Source organism: Typopeltis vanoorti, chromosome 8 (assembly GCF_054136105.1).
Source record: "Typopeltis vanoorti isolate ZY-2024b chromosome 8, IOZ_Tvanoo_1.0, whole genome shotgun sequence".
NCBI lineage: Eukaryota > Metazoa > Arthropoda > Arachnida > Uropygi > Thelyphonidae > Typopeltis > Typopeltis vanoorti.
Window position 1 is genome coordinate 105,632,499 of NC_143556.1, and position 12,549 is coordinate 105,645,047.

Below are 12,549 nucleotides of genomic sequence, written 5' to 3' on the forward strand. Positions count from 1 at the left end.
GACTGGCTATCTGATAGGTATCAACAAGTTGTGTATGGGGGTGCAATATCCAGGAAAAGGAAAGTCACTAGTGGAGTGGCTCAGGGATCTGTTTTAGGGCCATTACTATTTAACTTGTATATTAATGATATTGGCGAAGATTTGGATGGAGATATTCAGTTGTTTGCAGATGATGCAAAGTTGGGACGAACCATAAAGAGTAGTGAAGATGTTGTGGCCTTGCAAGAAGACTTGAATAAATTGAGTGATTGGGCAAGCAAATGGGGATGTGAGTTCAATGTTGCAAAATGTAAGGTTTTAAAATTTGGAAAACAAAGATGGGATGCAGAATTTATGCTTGGTGAGAATATATTGTTGGAAGTAGAGGAAATAAGAGATCTTCGGGTGATAGTGGATAAGGATCTAAAATTTAGGGGACACATCGCCAAAATTGTGAAGACAACACAAAGACTTCTGGGAATGATGCGGAGGACACTGACGTGTAGAAGTAGGGAGATTCTTGTTCCATTGTATAAGGCTTTGATTAGGCCACACATGGACTATTGTTCCCAGATTTGGTCACCTGGTTTTCAGAAGGATGAAGAGATGTTGGAAAGGGTCCAAAGGCGACTGACTAAGGTAGTTTCTGACCTCTGGAATGTCGAGTATGAGGAAAGATTGAAAAGATATAATTTGCAGAGTCTCGTGGAGAGAAGGAAGAGGGGAGATATGATAGAGACCTACAAGTTGGTAAGGGGTTGTTATAGGATCAATGGTGGAGAAGTTCTACAGAGAATAGTGGGAGATCAGGGTAGAACCAGAGGTCATCCCTGGAAACTGTATAAAGAGGGTGTGAGTAGGGGAGTGAGAGGCAGGTTTTTTCGTGCAGAGTTGTGAGTGATTGGAATGCCTTGCCTGAGAGTGTGGTGTCTGCAAGTAGTTTGAATGTGTTTAAGACACAGTATGATGAAATGTGTGTGATGGATAAAGGGACCTCCTAGATGAGTCTTTGACTCCATGAGGTCTTGTTTAATAATAATAATAATAATAATAATAATAATAATAATAATAATAATATTTTTCCTTTCATTTTTAATTCTGAAATACTTATTCTTCAGACCTTGCATTTCATCAGTTTCACTGTCTGTCATTCCAGCAGTCTTGTTCCTTTACATTCTGACAGTTCTTTCATCTCTTTACTCATTCCTACTTTCTTTTGCTTCCATGTTGCTTACTTTAATTTCTTCATGTAGAAAGGCTTATACGCTGGTTAAACATGATAACTAAATATTTAAGGAATTGACAGCGTACACTAGAAATATAAATTAAATCAACTTTAGTATATACTTTCAGATATTTCGGCAATGTCACATTGCCATCTTCATGGGAACTTAAGATAAAGACACATGCATGCAAGTACTACATAACAACAAATGAGAAATGAAGCGAGGAAGCTACCATTTTCCTAAAGTCCTGATGGTGCCCCCTGGTGGGCTACATTAGGAGTTCTTGGCCTTTGGACTGAAGTTCTTCTGATATATGTTTCCCAAATTTGGGACAGTCTCATGCATCCAAATTTGTTGAGGTTTGGCATGTTCCTAAGGGCTAAGGCTGATTCCATGAATAGTCTTTCATATTTGAACTTGCTGCAGTGTATTACTGTGGCTTTTTTCCACCTTATTCTGTGGCAAGTATCCAGAGCATGGTCTGCAAGCCCAGAATGGCTGTACTGGTGAAATTGGATGTAGTCCTTGTGTTCTGAGATTCTGATATTTGCTGTACTGCCTGTTTGGCCAAATTAGGACAATTTACAGCTGCAAGGGCCCTGGTATACACCAGGTAGGTCTAGGGGAAGTGGTTAGTCTTTAGTGGAGTCGATAACAAATGCTAATTTTCTGTATGGTCTGTAACAAGAGGTTAAGTCATGTTTTTTTAGGATTTTGTTGATTTTTTCCGAGGTGCCTTGAATGTAGGGAATGGTGATGGATTTGGAATAATCTTTTTAGTGAAAGGGGGGAGCTGGGCTGTGGATAACTGATTTTAGTATTTTTTTGATTTTTTTTTTTTGTGGGGGGGTAGCTATTGGCTGAGAAAGTGTTAAGGATGTAATTTAGTTCAGTGGTTAGAGCTTGGTCATTTGAACAGATTAGTTTTGCTCTGTTGAATAGTGTCTTAATAACTCCATATTGTTGTGAGGGGGGGGAAATTGTTGGTGAATGTATCTGCCTCTAAGGGTGAGTTTTCTATAAACTGAGAAAACCAAGGTTCCATCAGGTTGGTGGGTGACTATTGCGTCTAGGAAGGGGAGGCTATTGTTTTTCTCTTTTTCCAGGGTGAACTAGATTCTAGGGTGTTGGTTCTTTAAGTGTGTTAGGAAGGAGAGGAGTGTATCCGGGCCATGTGGCCAAATAGCGAACACATCATGAAGTGGGCTGTGTTTTTTATTTGTGATGGTGTGTTGCTAGTATAGTGTGAGAGCGCTTTGTCTAAATATTTACTAGTTTGTAAGTGGGGGAATCAATGCCATCCACTATGGGACGTAATGGCACATTTTCTTTATGTATTTTTGGGAGCCCATATATACGGGGGGTCCAGAGTTATATGGTTTTTAGTGTGTTAGTAATCTCCACAGGCCAAGAAGTGACTTTCTTAAGGAACCTATGGAGTTTTCTGATTTCTGAGTTGGTAGGATTGTATTCAATGGGGAGGTAAGTAGCTTGATCTAATAGTAAAGCCTTAAGCTTACCTGTGTAGTCATTATGATTGAGTACCACAGTGGCGTTCCCCTTATCTGCTTTGGTGATAACTATTTCTTTGTTTTTCTTCAATTCCTGTATTCACTAATGGATATGTTGGTTTTTGGTGGTTTGGTTTTGCTTTCTTAAGAACACAGGCTACATCCAATCTAATATTGTTGGCGATGTGGTTTGGAAGGTGGCGAATCCCACATTCAATCTGGATCATTAATTCCTCGGCCGGTAATTTCCTAGGAGGAATGGCAAAGTTGTGACCACGTGGCAGAACACTGAGTGCTTCAGACTTCAAGATAACTGAAGAAAGGTTACAAAACTAAAAACCAAAACTACAAACCAACTACAGTGTTGGTTTGTAGTTTTGGTTTGGATGTCGAGTTCTTTTTTAATATATCAAACTTGTTGATATGTCGACTCCGTATTGTTCGAATTCTTTATTTGCACCATGCATGAGACATCATGTAGAATAGACCAAAGTTCGTGATTTAGTATATTTGAAAGTTCATATTCTAGAGCTAAAATAGCTCTGTTTATGTCTTCTAGGGAACTGCGTGTAACGTTAATTTGCTCCTGAAGTAAAATCTGGCCCACCCGGTTGTAGATACGGAGAGCTTTCTGTGAAACTAAACAGTGCTTAAATTTTACACAATTTGGGATTACCTGATTATCCTGCAGCGCTTTAGGAAGGTCAGACGATTCAGTTGTCTAGATAACTTCAGCTTCAGTTTGCCGTAATGGCGGACCTTGCGTACGATGGAATCTGTGGATGATAGTAATTCTTCTAGAAGAATGATAAACATGATAACTAAACACTTAAGGAATTGACAGCATACACTAGAAATATAATCAAATCAACTTTAATATATATTTTTTCCAATATTTTGGCAACGTCACGTTGCCATCTTCATGGGAACTTAAGATAAAGACACATGCATGCAAGTACTACATAACAACAAGGAATTAATACCGGCCAAGGAATTAATGATCCAGATTGAATGCGGGATTTGCCAAAACCACATTGCCAACAATATTAGATTGGATGTAGCCTGTGTTTTCACAAAAACAAAACCACCAAAAACCAACATATTCATTATTGAATACAAGTCTCTACAGGAATTGAAGAAAAACAAAGAAAAACACAGTGGCGTTCCCCTTATATGCTTTGGTTATCACCAAAGCGTACAAGGGGAACGCCACTGTGGTACTCATTCATAATGACTACACAGGTAAGCTTAAGGCGTTACTATTAGATCGAGCTACTTATCTCAATTTAATACAATCCTACCAACTCACAAATCAGAAACCTCCATAGATTCCTTAAGAAGGTTACTTCTTGACCTGTGGAGATTACTAATAGACTAAAACCATACAACTCTAGACCCCCCCCATATATATGGGCTCCCAAAAATCATAAAGAAAATGTGCCATTACGTCCCATAGTGGATGGCATTGATTCCCCCACTTACAAACTAGTAAATATTTAGCCAAAGCGCTCTCACACTATACTGGCAACACACCATCACACATGAAAAACTCAGCCTCCTTCAAAGCCAGTATAGAAAACCTTACACTCCAACATAATGACATAATGGTCAGTTTTGATGTCTCCTCCTTATTCACAAATGTCTCCCTCAAAGAAACCTTAGAGCTAATCCAAGCTAAATTTCCTCCCAATATCTCAGTCCTATTTCAGTTCACAATTAACTCAAGCTATTTCGTTTGGCAGAAAAAATTATACAAACAGATAGAAGGGACAGCCATGAGTTCGCCACTTTCCCCACCCATGGCCAACTTCTTTATGGAGACTTTTGAAGAGAAAGCCTTAAACTCTGCCTTACGAAAACCTACCATATGGCTTTGCTACGTTGATGATGTGTTCGCTATTTGGCCACATGGCTCAGATACACTCCTCTCCTTCCTAACACACTTAAAGAACCAACACCCTAGAATCTAGTTCACCCTGGAAAAAGAGAAAATCAATAGCCTCCCCTTCCTAGACACACTAGTCACCCACCAACCTGATAGAACCGTGGTTTTCTCAGTTTATAGAAAACTCACCCATACAAGCAGATACAATCACCAACAATCCCCCCCCACAACAATATGGAGTTATTAAGACACTATTCAACAGGGCAAAACTAATCTGTTCAAATGACCAAGCTCTAACCACTAAACTAAATCACATCCTTAACACTTTCTCAGCCAATGGCTACTCCTCCCCCTCCAAAAAAAAAAAAAATCCAAAAAATACTAAAACCAGTTATTCACAACCCAGCTTCCCCCCCCCCCTTTCACTAAAAAGATTACTCTAAATCCATCACCATTCCCTACATTCGAGGCACCTCGGAGAAAATCAACAAAATCCTAAAAAAATACAACTTGACCTCTTGTTACAGACCATACAGAAAATTGGCATTCGTTATCCCCTCCATTAAAGACCAACCACTTCCATTAGGCCTAGCTTGTGTATACCAGGTCCCTTGCAGCTGTAAATTGTCCTACTTTAGCTATCAGAATCTCAGAACACAAGGACTACATCTGATTTCACCAGTACAGCCACTCTGGGCTTGCAGACCATGCTCTGGATACTTGCCACAGAATAGGGTGGAAAAAAGCCACAGTAATACACTGCGGCAAGTTCAAATATGAAAGACTATTCATGGAATCAGCCTTAGCCCTTAGGAACATGCCAAACCTCAAAACAAATTTGGATGCATGAGACTGTCCCAAATTTAGGAAACATATATCAGAAGGTTTTTTTTTTTTTTTTTTTTTTTTTTTTTTTTTTTAATAACGAAACCTGTGGTATGATCATAATTAAAAGAAACACACATATTAGCCTCAGTGAAATTTATTTAATTGTAAATATTTCAACCTAAGTAGTATCTTAGGACATCATCAATACAGTAGTTTAAAACAATAATAGGAATGTATGTAAAAAGTTTATTTTTCACTTGGTTAGAATATAATAAATTTAGTTTAATCCTTTATCCTTGTATGAGCAAACAAAGTTTGTGCCTGAAAGTATCTTCAGGACTGGGGTAAGGTGGTATAATAAAATAAACTGTGGTATAATAAAATATAATAAAATAAAATAAAATATGGTAAAATAAACTTTCATCATCTTTCTCTAAATCCAGAGTAATTTATTAAAAAGGTGGCACACCATTTGGCAACTCCTATAGGTAGAGATGACCTTGCTAATGCTTCTGGCTGGTATCTCCACTTGTGCCTGGCTCCCACTGAAGAGACCTCAATAAAGGTCGAAACTAGTCTGGGTAGTGGCCCTTCCATTAATGCATCACATTAGACATATCCACAAGGAGATGTGTTTTGCATTAGGGGAGATACTGAGATAGGAGTGATAGTAGCTTGCTCCACCTCTGCAAGGAGTCGTCGTGGTGTTGCTCCACCTTACCCCAGTCCTGAAGATACTTTCAGGCGCAAACTTTGTTTGCTCACACTTGGATAAAGGATTAAACTAAATTTATTATATTTATTATAATAATAGGAATAACATACAGTTAGGATGCATGATTACAATAGAATCTCATTAAATGTGCGTAATGCATTACAGAAGTAAAAAAAAATATATATATATTTTTTTTCTTTTAATTATATATCAGAAGAACTTCAGCCCAAAGGCCAAGAACTCCTAATATAGCCCACCAGGGGGCACCATCAGGACTTTAGGAAAACGGTAGCTTCCTCGCTTCGTTTCTCATTTGTTGTTATGTAGTACTTGCATGCACGTGCCTTTATCTTAAGTTCCATGAAGATGGCAATGTGACATTGCCGAAATATCAGAAAGTATATATTAAAGTTGATTTAATTTATATTTCTAGTGTACGCTGTCAATTCCTTAAGTATTTAGTTATCATTTAATTTCTTCAATTGCATGTCCCTTCACTTTCAGTCTTGCTCATTTTTGTTCCATTATTCACCCAGTGTTTTGCATGTACATTTCTGTTAGATTTCACTCTTTCAGTCTATTTTGCATTTGCTGCTAACTCATATTCCATCAAAATATCACACTCTACAAGTCCATATTTTCTCTTGTCTCCTGTTTAATTTCTCTACTGACACATCTTTCACATTTTGTCCTTCACATGCATTGCACTCGTGACTTTGACCTATTCTTGAAAAATATACATTGTTAATAACCTTTTATCTTCACACTGCACATTATTCATATTTCATTCATACAACCATTTTGTTTCATTGAAGGCAAGTTTCAAAACTTCAAAATAATCAGTGACATACCCACAAAGCCCTAACAATCACACAGTTACAATAAGCTATCAAGAGTAAAAAAATATTTTACTAAAATGCAATCAGTATCAATTACTACACAAAATAGCACTTATCTCTCCCTGACCTGTTTACCAATGACTTACCATTGATAATATATTTGATTTCGAAGAGATTCCATCAAATTGAGAAGATGGAGCACAATTTTACATGGTTCTTGAAAGACCAAAGAGTGTTGTCGACATTGGATAAGCTCATCAGGAAGATCAAACCATCCACATTACAATAATCTTCTACATTGCAAAACTCTTCCACCACCTCATTTGTTGATGACTCTAATGACATGTAGTTAATTAAATGTCTTCTTCATTTTAAAATACATTGAAATTATCATATTTAATTCTTCGGAGTTTTTTTCCCTGTTGTTTTTTTCATACCAACAGCTTACACCACTAACATTAAAAAAAAAAAAAACATTAAGATGTGTCAAATTCTCACTTAGGAAAAATTCAACTTATGAAAGAGTTGCAAAATGGAATAATTTCTAAGTTTGGTAGTGCTTGTATGTATCATATTGTAATATCTCTTCTGTTGAAAGTATATTGATCATTCTGGATTATTAAGTCTTTATGGAGTATGGTCTTAATATAGAGGTTTATTGAATTATTTAAACAAAAATACTGAATTTTTTATTTCAGCATGGTTATACTCCTCTTCATCAAGCTGCTCAGCAGGGGCACACACTTATTATTAATCTTTTACTAGAACATAAAGCTTCTCCTAATGTAACGACCACAGTAAGTTGCCTTGTTACTCTATTTTTTTATTTTTTTTTTAAATTTTCATTCTTTTTTCTTTTGAAATTTTTTTTTTTTATACTTTAGTGTTTTTATTCTTAACATGTTGAAAACAGTCCAAGTGATTAGTCCAGTGATTAGCTTTCTACCTATGATGTACATTGATTTCAAAATCAAACATGTTATGAATTTCTAAGAAAGAAGCTCTACTATATAAAAAAATTAAAATATTTACTGTAAATATTTAAATATATCCAATAGATTTAAGTTAAGGGATATTATATTCCATATTGTTTCATAGCCGAATAAGAAACTCAAAGAGTTTCATGCTGAATATAGAAACTATATAAAGTTTGGCGAGTCCAAACGTAAGCAAATACCTGGATAGTGCAACACCTGACCCATTTGGTAGTGCAACGCTGCGGCAACTCATAGTAAGGGTGGAGCAAGCTCTGATCACTATTCTTGGTATTTACCCATAATGTGAAACCCAGCTCCTAGGAGCTGTATTACTGTTCTGCATTATGAGAGAAGGTCACTATCCAGACCAGTTTCAACCTTTATTGAGGTCTCATCAGTGAGTAGGTAGATCTAGTAATACCAAGTGTAGTGAACAGAACTTACATACATTACTATGAGAATTGCCAAGAAGGTGTCCTAATAAATTATTAATTATACGAAGAGCCAAAGGCTTCAGTTCATTCGAGATGAACTTATTTAAGTAATTTTTTTAAATAACGAAACCTGTGGTGCGTTCATAATTAGAAGAAACACACGTATAAACCACAGTGAAAATTATTTAATTGTAAATATTTCATCCTAAGTATCTTAGGACATCATCAGTACAGTATTTAAACAAAAATTAGGAATAACATACAGTTAGGGCGCATGATTACAATAGAATCTCATGAAAACATGCATAACGTGCTAAAGTAGTACAAAAAAAAAAAAAAAAATGTCTTCTTTTCTTTTGATGTGTAAATCCAAAAAAAGAAATACTCTGTGGAGATTCTTTTTCTAACGTAAAGTTGATGCGATGATGAAGAAGGTTAATTTTATCTAGAAACAGTTGTAATTCAGGTTCGAGATGATTCCATACTGCAAATAGTGCAAATAAAGCAATAATGCTCTACATATTAAATACCTTAATCTATTAAATCGATCAAAAAAGATCACTAACAAATTACCAACAGAAAAATGGGTAGTCAATTTATCTAACCGTCAGCTAACAAAAGATGAATTAAATGTTCTAGCAAGAGGCCATAAATTTGCAATTTCACCAAAGTGTTTCCCATATTTAGACTTTATACATAATATAGAAAAAAACATCAAGCATCTCTCCAGTATTGAAGCCAACAAACTTCGTTTCAAAGTAGCTAAAGTGATCTACAATGCCAAACCTTCAGAATTAAATATCCCACCGTTGGAATTGAAAGCTATTATTTCGTTAAAACGTAACAAAAATTTAATCATTACTAGAGCTGATAAAGGAAATACCATACCACTGTGGTTCTTGATACCAATTCATATGACCGAAAAATTAATTTACTTCTTCGAGATCGTAATACTTACTTCAAATTGGATTTTGATCCTACGAATCGTCAACTCAGAAAATTAAATAAGCCACTTAATGAAACTTCCTCCTTAGATGAAGAAACAATTAAAAAACTTAAGACATACCATGCAAGACCTCCTAGAATTTATGGCTTACCTAAGCTACACAAAACTAACGTTCCACTTAGACCTGTCGTAGACTGTATCGGCTGTCCAACGTACAAGTTATCAAGATTCTTATCTAACCTTCTCCACCCTCACATAGGCCACTCAGTCTCTTCAATCAAAAATTCTACTGAGTTTCACACAAAAATTAAAGACATTCAACTATCAAAAACTGACTTGTTAATCAGCTTCGACATTGTCTCCCTCTTCACTAACATTCCCCATAAAGAAACAATAGAATTACTAACTCAAAAATTTCCATCTGATATAGTTGAATTGTTCGAGTTTGTTATTGCATCAGGTTACTTCACCTGGAAAGGTCAAATTTACAAGCAAGAGGAAGGAACAGCAATGGGATCTCCTTTATCACCAAACCTAGCAAATTTGTTTCTAAAACACCTTGAGGAAAAAATATTCACTTTTGAACCCAAACCAAAAATTTGGCTAAGATATGTCGATGATGTATTTGCAGTATGGAATCATCCTGAACCTGAATTACAACTGTTTCTAGATAAAATTAACCTTCTTCATCATCGCATCAACTTTACGTTAGAAAAAGAATCTCCACAGGGTATCTCTTTTTTGGATTTACACATCAAAAGAAAAGAAGACGGTTCCATTGCCACTTCCGTCTTTCGCAAGCCTACATTCTCAGGTCGCTACATTCACAATTCTTCTGCTCATCATCCATCTCAGAAATCTGGCATTATTAAATCACTAGTTTCCAGAACACACAAATTCTGCTCCTCTGAAGAATCTTTAAACCAGGAATTAGAAGTTATCAAAAATACAGCCATCTTAAATGGATATAATCCCAAAACAACTCAAAAAATCATCAGTCACTTCTGCATACATCAAACCAGACAGGAAGAAGTGCATAGGATTCCCATACCTTACATTAAAGGCATCTCAGAACGTCTTTCTAAAATTATGAAGAAATACAATTTTGCCACTACTTACAAACCTATCAACCAAATTTACAACTTATTACCTTCTCCTAAGTACAAATTCTCACCCTTGATGTTACCTGGTGTTTATGAGATTCCATGCTCATGCAAATTATCTTACTTTGGACAGACAGGTAGGTCTGTTCAGAAACGCATCTCGGAACATCAAGACCACATTCGTCTTCTTAAACCGCAGAAATCTGGCCTCTCTCAACACGGAATTGAAAATCCAAAACCATAGGATCCATTGGGAAAAGGCTAAACTTTTACATAGATCTTTATTTAAACATGAACGTTTATGCAAAGAAAGTCCTGAAGCCCTACTACACAGACCAAACCTAAACTGCAACGACGTTCTTACTATTCCTAAAGTATGGGAAATTATCATACAAAACTGTGTTAAATAATTAACGTGTGTTTTTTTTTTTTTTTTTTTGTACTACTTTAGCACATGCACATTTTCATGAGATTCTATTGTAATCATGTGCCCTAACTGTATGTTATTCCTAATTTTTGTTTAAATACTGTACTGATGATGTCCTAAGATACTTAGGATGAAATATTTACAATTAAATAATTTTCACTGTGGTTTATACGTGTGTTTCTTCTAATTATTTAAGTAAAGCCGAATTGTCGCCCGAATTGAAGCCTTTGGCTCTTCATATAATTAATAAGTTATTAGGACACCTTCTCTTAATAGCCTTAGAAGCCTGTGGCAGCCAACCCCCATGTTCCGGACTGGTAGGCCGGTTCTCCATGAATTCTGATGACTCAAAAGGGGGTTCAACCCCCCCCCCCCGAGTTTCGGACTGATAGGCCGGTTCCCCTTGAATTCTGATGAGTCGAATTTTGAAGACTCGAAAGGGGGGGTTTTCCACCCCCAGCACCTAGGGTAGCCCCTGAGTGTGGAGTCTTCAAAAGGGTGGTTCTGCCCCCCCCTCAAAAAAAAAAAAATTGACTCGAATTTTGAAGGCTCGACTTCAAAATTCGAGTTTCAAAATGTTTCAAAAATGTGACATACAAACATGACGTAAAAAGCTTATCATTTTATATATATAGGGTAGATTAAAAAATATCTATATCACCATTCTAATATTAGATAATATAAGATAAGAACTTCTGGTTGCCATGGGATGAAGACAATTAAGTGGTTTCGCTTAACAGAGGAGAGTGTGAGGAATCGTTTTAGGGAGAGAGTGTTAGAGAGGATTTCGGATGGACTGGAAAGTGTAAAAGATTGGTGGAAACATAATTCAAAAGTAATCCTGAGCTGTGCAATCGAGGAGCTTGGTGAGACATCTGGAAAGATTAGAGAGCAGAAGGAGGGTTGGTGGTGGAATAATGATGTACAAGTGGCAGTGACAGCTAAGAGGAAGGTAAAGCAGAAGTGGGATGAGTCAAGAGTGGAAGAGGACAGAGAGGTGTACAAAGAGAGAAAGCAAGAAGCCAAGAGAGTTGTGGCACAGGCGAAGGCCATGGCATATCAGGATCTGTATGATCAATTAGAAACGAAGGAAAGAGAGAGAAAAATTTACCAACTAGCGAAATGTAGAAATAAAGCAGCTAAGGACATCTTACATGTGAGGCAGATCACAGACGCTGAAGGAAGAGTATTATGGAGGGATGTGGACATAAGAAACAGATGGAAAATATACTTTGAGGGACTTTTGAATGAGGAAAATGCAAGGACTCACAGAGGAGATGTGCAGCCTTCTGAGGGGATGGTGCAGAAAACATCACTAGAATGGAAGTGACGGAGGCCATGAAGAGGATGAGGAATGGAAAAGCGGTGGGCTCCGACAGAATTCCAGCGGAGGCATGGAAGGCACTGGGGGAAGAGGGAAATGACCTGCTGTGGGACCTGTTCATGAAAGTTTGCCAACAGGAAAATATACCCGAGGAATGGAGGGAGAGTACTCTTGTCCCCATCTACAAGAGTACAGCTGATGCACAAGACTGTAAAAATTACAGAGGAATGAAGTTGATGTTCCACACAATGAAGATCCTAGAAAGGGTTCTTGATGGTAGATTGAGGGAGGAGGTGGAGATTGCAAAGGAACAATTTGGCTTCATGCCTGGTAGATCAACAACAGATGCTATCTT

At 36.9% G+C, this 12,549-nt stretch overlaps 1 protein-coding gene across 10 annotated transcripts in view; it reads left to right on the forward strand.

Moving 5' to 3' along the window:
• LOC150104251 (uncharacterized) overlaps positions 1–12,549 on the forward strand; it is a 1,804,220-nt gene that overhangs the window by 710,642 nt on the left and 1,081,029 nt on the right. For all 10 annotated transcript variants that reach the window (XM_090396244.1, XM_090396248.1, XM_090396245.1 and 7 more), the window contains exon 17: positions 7,682–7,780. In XM_090396244.1, the coding sequence (XP_090252370.1) occupies positions 7,682–7,780 (99 nt within the window). The remainder of the gene's footprint in view (positions 1–7,681; positions 7,781–12,549) is intronic.